The following is a 9,119-nucleotide window of genomic DNA, read 5'->3' as shown; positions in this document are numbered from 1 at the left end:
CTGTGGGCCCTGACTGGGAATCGTACCCGGGACATCCACATACCAGGCTGATGCTCTACCACTGAGCCAACTGGCCAGATCCTATTCATTTTTCCATCTCTCTTTTCATCAGTTATCTTCAGTCCCTCCCTGCCTCCCTCCCTTTTTCCCTCCCTCCCACAAATCATGTACAGTCTCTTTGTAGAAAGAAACATGCAAATAAATAAATATAACACATGTGATGATGGTTGTAATAGTGGGATGTGCACAGTACAGTAGGGAGCACTGAGTGAGTAGCCAAGGTAAGAATAAGTAACATTTGAACAAGGTCTTCAGAGAAGAATAGGAACTTTCCCGACAACAGTAATAAAAGCTACTTGTTCTTGAATTTCTAGGTGCTGAGCTTTGTGCTATGAACTTTACAAACATTATCTCATTTAATCTTTCTCCCAACCTAGAGAGTTTGATAATAGAATTCTCATTTGATAGGCGAAGACAAGAAAACACAGAAATAGTGAAAAACTTCCTCAAGTCACCCAGCTTGGCAGTAGCAGTCCTGACTCTTAATTGCTTGTCTGTATGGCTCCGGAGCCTGTGTCTTATTCTCTACAGACAGAAATATGATTTTTGTTGGAAGATATTTTCTATGTATAGCTCTTCTGTCCAGCATGCAAATGTCCATGGATGTTTCATAGAGATATAGAGGATAAGCAAGAATTTCATTCACTAGCTATGCAGTCATCATTGGTCCACCTTTTTCTTTCAGGGAGGATTTCAGGCATGGGAACAGCATCTGAAAAGCAGTGAGGCAGACAAGCATGGCACACTGAGGAAGGTGAGGTTTTGGGCTGGGAGCACAGGGGTGAAGTGGTTGAAATGCTGGATTGGATGGGGCCCGGGCAGGGTGGCAGTGCACACCGTGCATGCTCTGACTGTCTTCTTCCTGTGACTGCACCAGCAGTCCCATCATCAGCTCTTTCTTCACAACCTGGGAAACTGGATCAGATCCCGACTGATCTCTGGAACCGACCGGCAGCCTAAAAGAACAATGCATTTAGAAAGCTTTCTCAGAAGCACCAGAAACCCACTCCATCATAGGTCTGGATGAGCCAATGGTAAATAGCCCCAGCCTGGCCCTAGTGCTCACCCACTGAAAATATTATGCATCCAGGATGAATGACATCATTTTGATCGCATTGGGAATTATTTTGGGAGCCTGTACTCCGGTCTTATTTTGACTGCTGTGTCAAAATGGCATGATAAAAATGTAAAAGCAACATTTCAGCATTTCCTAAGCAATTCATGTGTGCAATAGATACCCTTGACCTTTATCTAAATCCTGATAAGGCTCAGAAGTGTAGAACATAATCTGTCAAGGAGGAAATGACTCAGTGAGGATGTCATGTAGCAACTGCCTTCTAAGGAGAAGCTCTGACAAATGAAGCCCCTTCTGTAACGATTCAAATTGCAGTCTCAATTCAAATGCAGTTTTAAGACCTAGCTGAGATAAGGCCCAGGGACTGGAGAGAGTGACCTGTGATAAGAAGTAAAGAGGGAGAACTGGGGGCTCGAGGAAACAGTGAGCTGTCCCCAATGGTGAGAAGGCTGCTAGAGTTTAATCACAGGCCATATAATGTCTGCCTAGAAGTTCTTCCTGCATCTCTGATGTGTGCACCTTCACCTTGCAAACAATGTTAGTCACAAAATTATAACTGAAAAGAGGCTTATTTCCTAAAAATGGGAGCAGAGGAAAGAGCTGAGTTTCATGCCTGGGATGATTGCAATGGACAGAAACAGCAGGTTTCAATAATCCGTAAATTGCACTAATTCAGCAGAAGTGTTTGGAGCCATGGGTCGCTCTCCTCAGAATTGAGACCAATCTTGAGAGCCCAGTTTCCACCCGCAGAGAACAGTGGCTTCAAAGCAGGCAGCCCTGCTCAAGGAGCAGAGATGCCCAGGTTGAATCTTTGCTTATGTATTGTAGGGAGAATAGTATTTAAACCCCCCAAAAGGGGGGTTTAATGGAAAGTAACCTCACAGTGTGATCTGATTATAAATTCTTAACTGGGCACATGGTGGGTCATCAAACCCCAGGCATATAACTTCTTTAGTAATGTGTGGCAGGATAGTAAGAAGCTAGGAAAATTCCGTTGCAAGTGGAATGGGGAAACTGAAGAAGCTGAACACACTGGCCAAGCAATTTACAGCCAGATACAGAAGATCACCTCTCTAGAGGTAACATCTGGGCCTCAGTTGTATTTTAGATCCAGGCCCAGGTAGATGACCCCAGGAATGGTGAATCTGGAAAAGCTGATGAACATTCTATTGAAATCCTCCCCTAAACTCCCAGCCTTTAAAAAAACCCTCAAAAGAAAGGACCCACCAGCAGTGCAGGAGGGTCCCCTTTTCTCCACATCCTCGCCAGCACTTATTCTGTGTTGTTTTGTTGATAAGCGCCATTCTGACTGGTGTGAGGTGATATCTCATTGTGGTTTTAATTTGCATTTCTCTAATGATTAGTGATGTTGAGCATTTTTTCATATGCCTATTGGCCATCTGTATGTCCTCTTTGGAGAAATGTCTATTCATCTCTTTTTCCCATTTTTTGATTGGGTTGTTTGTCTTCCTGGTGTTGAGTTTTACAAGTTCTTTATAAATTTTGGTTATTAACCCCTTATCAGACGTATTGTCAAATATATTCTCCCATTGTGTAGTTTGTCTTTTTATTCTGTTCTTGTTGTCTTTAGCTGTGCAAAAGCTTTTTAGTTTGATATAGTCCCATTTGTTTATCCTGTCTTTTATTTCACTTCCCCGTGGAGATAAATCAGCAAATATATTGCTCCGAGAGATGTCGGAGAGCTTACTGCCTATGCAGGCTGGTGCAGCCACTGTGGAAAACAGTATGGAGATTCCTCAAAAATCTGAAAATCGAACTGCCTTTTGACCCAGCTATCCCACTTTTAGGAATATACCCCAAGGACACCATAGAACGGCTCGAAAAGGAGAAGTGCACCCGCATGTTTGTGGCAGCATTGTTCACAATAGCGAAGATCTGGAAACAGCCCAAGTGTCCGTCAGAGGACAAGTGGATTAAAAAACTTTGGTACATATATACTATGGAATACTACTCAGCCATAAGAAATGATGACATCGGATCATTTACAATAACATGGATGGACCTTGACAACATTATACGGAGTGAAATAAGTAAATCAGAAAAAAAAAAAAAACTAAGATAAATCCATACATAGAAGGGACATAAAAATGAGACTCAGAGACATGAACAAGAATGTGATGGCAACAGGGGCGGGAGGTTGGGGGAAGGGGGAGGGGGTGAAGAAGGAGAGAGGGGTTAGGGGAGGGGAGGGGCACAAAGAAAACCAGATAGAAGGTGACAGAGGACAATTTAACTTTGGGGGAGGGGTATACAGCACAATCAAATGTCAAAATAATCTAGAGATATTTTCTCTCAACATATGTACCCTGATTTATCAATGTCACTGCATTAAATTTAATAATAAATAAATAAATAAATAAATAAATAAATAAAAAAAAGAAAGGACCCAGGGCTGTCTCTTTCCTGGGAGCACATCCCTGCCTTTCCTTTCCCCTTCCCCTCTTCTTCCTAGACTGGTGTGCAGCTCCCAAACTGTAAGGGTCCCCACAATTCTTGTAACCAAGGGAGCAGCGAGCGGGAGCAGTGGGCAGCAGCAGCTCATCCTGGGCTGAGCCCCTGCACCTGTCCCAAGGCCCCTTTTCTCTGACTTCCCAGGGAGCCAGGGCAGCCCCACCTGGGCTCTCCTGTTGCCTCCTGTCTTAGACCCTTCCTGTTTCACTGTCCCCAGCTCTAATAAACTTACTCTAAGAATCACCTGGACTCGTGTTGTGAAATCTTTCCTGCATAAAGTCAGGAAGCTACACACTACTGGCTGGCCCTAGGCAGACCCAAAGGGCCAAGTCCCTTTTCTGGTAGCAAGTCCCTTTTACCTCTGCCTTAAGCAAGCCTGGCTCATTGTTCCTGTCGGTCAGTTAATGCACCTTTCAAAAGCCTCAAGGCCTCTTTTCAGAAGTAATCATGCTCTAAAGAACAGACTGTGTTAGCACTCTATAACCCAATCCCTGCCTGCTTTCTCATCTGCCTGTAACCTTTTCCTTAATTCCAGTTCCATAAAAAAAGCTGCAAACAGTCCGTTCTTGGAAGCATTCATCTCTGATGAAGCTTGTGTCTCTGTTGAAACATGTCTTTCTCTGTGTCCAGGGCTATCCTCTTTTTGGCTTAAATAAACTTTTGTAAAATTTCTCTACAGCTTTGGATGTTCTTACATCCATAAGGGATGCAAATTTAAGTCTCTGTAGCCTATGTTGATGTGATTTATATGGACATTTTTGTTTTCCAAGACAAATCATTTTTTTTACCTTTTTATCAATATAAAAATTTCAGTCATTGGTCTCAGAGTTGGAAAAACATTACTTTTAAAATGTTCTTTTTTTTTCAGCTGCGGTGCTCATAGGGTTCTCCTCCTGGGGCTATGATGTCACAGGGAGGTCAGGGGAAAACAGCCCACATTCCCACATTCCCAGGGCAATGAGGAGAAAGAGGTCACGCTGACTGACCTCCTGGGTTCCAGTGTTGTGCCAGTGTTTTATATGCATTGTGCAGGGAGGCCCAATGACAGAAGCCCAGGTTTTACACCATGATTTTATATTGCACTGGGTTCCATCAAAAGCACAGTCCCCCAACCTGAGACCCCTTTCTGCAGGGACTAGTCTGGGGGTCCGCCCTGGGGCAGCACCTCTTAAATAGAAGATGCCCTTCACCTGGGTTTCTTGTTCTTTCCCTTCCTCCCTGAACCCTCTTCTCTGTCCCACGTTTGGTTGTGATTACTACTTTTTCTATACATTTAAAACAATACATTCTCATTGTAGAACAATTAGAAGGAAGAGGAGTAAAAAACATCAGGCATAAAAGCACTGTTTTTTCTTTCTTTTTCCCTTGTCCCTTTAAAAAGGTGCTCCTTTCTCTATCTCAGAAATAGTTTCCAGCTGTCATTTACATGTCAGTAGTAGTTAAGTGTTAACTTTTGGTGGAATAATGAAGCTTTGTTTTCGAGAATTTCCCCATCAGGCTATTTTAGAGAGAAGTTTAGACATAATTTTATAAGAATAGGAGAAACAATTTGGGAGCAGGACCAATCACCTCAACCTCCTTGAAACCTCAGACACCCACAGGTCTTCTACCCCTCTCCTTCCTGCCCCCCCCCCAAGGGCAAAAGACACCAGCATACTGATAAGGAGAACTAATAATAGCTTTTAGTTATAACCAATAGGCTTAATGATTAATGCAAGTAAGAAGTTTTGTTCTAGGAGTTGGATACATGATTGGGCCTATGTGACTTGATGGAGCTACAAGCAATTTACCTTTGTGTCCCAGGCCCAGGGGATCTACAGACAAGATGGTATCTAAGCCCCATACTCCAAGGACAGGGGCCCACTGACAAGGACGCAGATAAAGAAGTACTGGTCAGAAGATGAAGAAATGCTAGAAGAATCCCTGGACTCTGTTCACATTTGTGCCCTCCCCTCCCTCATGGGAGGGACTTGGTGACATTGGGTAATTTAGAACTGAGTTACTTAGAATTAGAAAACTAAAAACCCAAAACCAAATTCTCTCTCTCTCTCTCTCTCTCTCTCTCTCTCTCTCTCTCTTTTGGCAGAGACAGAGAGAGTCAGACAGACAGGAAGGGAGAGAGATAAGAAACGTCAATTCTTCGCTGTGGTTCCTTAGTTGTTCATTGATTGATTTCTCATATGTGCCTTGACTGGGGGACTATAGCAGACCGAGTGACCCCTTGCTCGAGCCAGCGACCTTGGGCTCAAGCTGGTGAGCCTTGCTCAAACCAGATGAGCCCGCGCTCAAGCTGGCGACCTTGGGGTCTCAAACCTGGGTCCTTTGCGTCCCAGTCCGGTGCTCTATCCACTGCGCCACCGCCTGGTCAGGCCCAAATGCTCTTGATGAGGAAAAAATTACCATCATTAGTTGAGAACCATTATTTTACAGGATAACTGGGATTCTAGGCTTTGCTAAAAAATGTAGAAGTTTTGGCCCTGGCTGGCTTGCTCAGTGGATAGATCATTGTCCTGGTGTGCCAAGGTTGTGGGTTTGATCTCCGGTCGGGGCACATATGAGAAGCAACCAATGAGTGCACAACTAAATGGAACAGACTAAGTGGAACAATGAGTTAATGCTTCTCTCTCTTTTTCTTTCTCCCTCCTCTCACTCAAATCAATGGGAAAATTAAAAACCATAAACAAAACAAAACTTAGAGATTCCTATGAGCATTACTTTATAATAATTTTATTCCTGACTGAAATCCATGTGACTTTGAGACATTCGCACCTGTCTTCCTGTTTGTGGTTACGAAAGCTGATGCTTCTCCTTCTCTACCTTCTCTTCCCGTTTCTATCTCTCATCCCAGTTCCTCCATACTTCCTCTTTGACATAATTTCTCAACTGTTCACAGTCCATGAATATCACTTTAAAATGACACTCAGAACCACATCCAACAAGCCTGAAGTGATCTGAACAATCTGGACTAACACGGAACCCTCTTTCCCATATGTGAAATTGCATTTGCTTTTGTACATCTTAATCATGCGATAGCGGTGCTCATCAATGTGGGTGAGGACCAGGAAGTCTAAGTGGGTAGCTTTTGTGTTTTCTGGAATTTTTCTTACAGAAGTGATTGCGAATGTGCTAAAGCTTTAAGGCTGGACACTGATGTATTGTTTAAAACAGTAGATGTTTAGAATCAATCCAGATGTTCAATAATAGGACATTTATTATATACATTTTCCTTTCACGATTAAGATCTATCTAGTCTGGGACATGTCTTCCTTGCTGTCTCCTCTGTCACCTCTGGGCTGGGAAGAGGTGGCTAGAAAGAAGAGGCATCACTCCTGTTCCTAGACTTCCCACTGGCGGCTCCAAGTCAGGAAAAGCATCAGACACACTCACCTGTAAGGGCCATGGAAGTGTGGAACTCATCTTTTAAAATGTTCAAAACTTCTTCAACACCATGTTCACCCTGAGAGAGAGAGAGAGAGAGAGAGAGAGAGAGAGAGAGAGATATGAAGGAACATGGTGACCATAAGCTAGGTATAAATTCTAGGTGTGCTCAGAGATGTGGTGGGGAGGATGAGGTGTCTGAACCCAGAACTACATGGGGAACATAGAAACACAGGGAGGGAAAGAAGGGGTGAGAGCTCTTAAACATTTGTGACATGCTGCCCAGGAAGCACGGAGGTGTGGGCCACGTGTCACTCACTGTCCTTCAGGAATCTGTAACTCCTTGGAACATGGTTAAACTTGGGGGCTGAACTGTGGAATAGGGTGCAAATGAATGAGAAATGTGCTGTCTTCCGGCTGGTTTTCATGCTGGTCTCACCTTGCTGGCCAGACCCCAAAGGACTGGTCTTCCCAGGAAGACACACTTGGCGCCCAGGGCCAGAGCCTTCAGCACGTCATTGCCTGTGCGGATCCCTCCGTCCAAGTACACTTCCAGCTTCCCTCTCACAGCCGCCACCACCTCTGTCAAGGCGTCGATCTGTAAGCAGAGACTTATGTGGCCTGAGGATTTCCATTTTGACTCTCAGGGCATCATGGGGCGGCAGCACACCCTCCACATGGGCAAGGACTAGGAAGTCTAAGTGGGCAGCTTTTGTGTTTCCTGGAACTTGTCTTACAGAAGTCATTGAGAATGTGCTGAAGCTTTAAGGCTGGGTGCTGATGCTTTGTTTGAAATAGTGGAAGTTTAGAAGCGATCCAGGTGTTCAACAATAGAAATTTTGTTATATAAATAGTCTTTTCATGATTAAGAAGTACAAACTGCTGGTTATAAAAGTAATCATGCCCTGGTTGGTTGGCTCAGTGGAAGTATTGGCCCTGCATGTGGATGTCCCAGGTTTGATTCCTGGTCAGGGCACACAGGAAAAGCGCTCATGTGATTCTCTACCCCTCCCCTTCCCCTTCCCTTTCTCTCTCTCTCCTCGCACCCCCCCCCCCCACTCCTGTGGCCAGGGATTGATTAGAGAAAGTTGTCCCTGGGTGCTGAAGATGGCTCCATGGCCTCTGCCTCAGGCTTCCAAAATGGCTCCTGTTGCAACGGGACAATGCCCCAGATGGGCAAGCATCACCCTCTAGTGGGCTTATTGGGTGGATTCCCATCGGGGCATATGTAGGAGTCTGTCTCTGCCTCCCCTCCTCTCACTAAATAATAAATAAATAAATAAATAAATAAATAAATAAATAAATAAATAAAGTAGTGGCAAGGATGTAGAGTACAGCATAGGGAATATAGTCAGTAATATTGTAATAACTTGAGAAAGCAATCAAAGGAGCCGCAACAAAGAATTGATGCTTCTCATCTTTCTTCCTGTCTGTCCCTATTCGTCCCTCTCTCTGTCTCTCTCTGTCTCTGTCACACACACACACACACACACACACACACACACACACACACACAAATATAATAACTATATATGGGGTCAGGTGGGTACTAGACTTGGCTGATAATCACTTTGTATGGTACATATATGTCTTATCACTATGCTGTACACTTGAAACTAATATAATATTGTATTTCAACTGTAATTGAAAATTAAATTAAAAAATAATAAATTGGTCCTGGCTAGTTGGCTTAGTGGTAGAGTGTCAGCCCGGCATATAGATGTCCCGAGTTTGATTCCTGGTCAGGGCACACAGGAGAAGCGCCCATCTGCTTCTCCACTCTTTCCCCTCTCCCTTCTCTCTCTCTTCCCCTCCCTCAAGCATGGCTCAATTGGAGCGAGTTGGCGTCAGGCACTGAGGATGACTCCATGCCCTCTGCTTCAGGCGCTAAGAAGAGCTTGGTTACTGAGAGAGCAACACCCCAGATGGGCAGAACATCACCCCCTAGTGGGCTTGCTGGGTGGATCCCAGTTGGGGCGTATGTGGAAGTCTGTCTCTGTCTCCCCTCCTCTCAGTGAATGATAAAATAATAATAATAATAAATTGTTCATTCATACTACACATTGTTAAAAATAAGAGAAGCATACTGTGTATACTGAAATATGTAATATGATGCCCTTAATATATTTGCAAG

At 44.1% G+C, this 9,119-nt stretch overlaps 1 protein-coding gene across 2 annotated transcripts in view; it reads right to left on the bottom strand.

The window, feature by feature from the left end:
- Positions 1–203: 203 nt before the first annotated feature.
- The window catches only part of HAO2 (hydroxyacid oxidase 2), a 38,495-nt gene continuing 29,579 nt past the window's right edge, over positions 204–9,119 (bottom strand). For both annotated transcript variants that reach the window (XM_066268124.1, XM_066268123.1), the window contains 3 exons: positions 7,425–7,583; positions 6,995–7,064; positions 204–1,016 (listed from right to left, as the gene is read on the bottom strand). In XM_066268124.1, coding sequence (XP_066124221.1) covers positions 961–1,016; positions 6,995–7,064; positions 7,425–7,583 — 285 coding nt within the window. In that variant the 3' untranslated portion in view covers positions 204–960. The remainder of the gene's footprint in view (positions 1,017–6,994; positions 7,065–7,424; positions 7,584–9,119) is intronic.

This window comes from Saccopteryx bilineata, chromosome 3, assembly GCF_036850765.1.
Source record: "Saccopteryx bilineata isolate mSacBil1 chromosome 3, mSacBil1_pri_phased_curated, whole genome shotgun sequence".
NCBI classification, from domain to species: domain Eukaryota; kingdom Metazoa; phylum Chordata; class Mammalia; order Chiroptera; family Emballonuridae; genus Saccopteryx; species Saccopteryx bilineata.
Note: the sequence above shows the minus strand (reverse complement) of the source record. Positions and strands in the feature narration are given on the sequence as shown.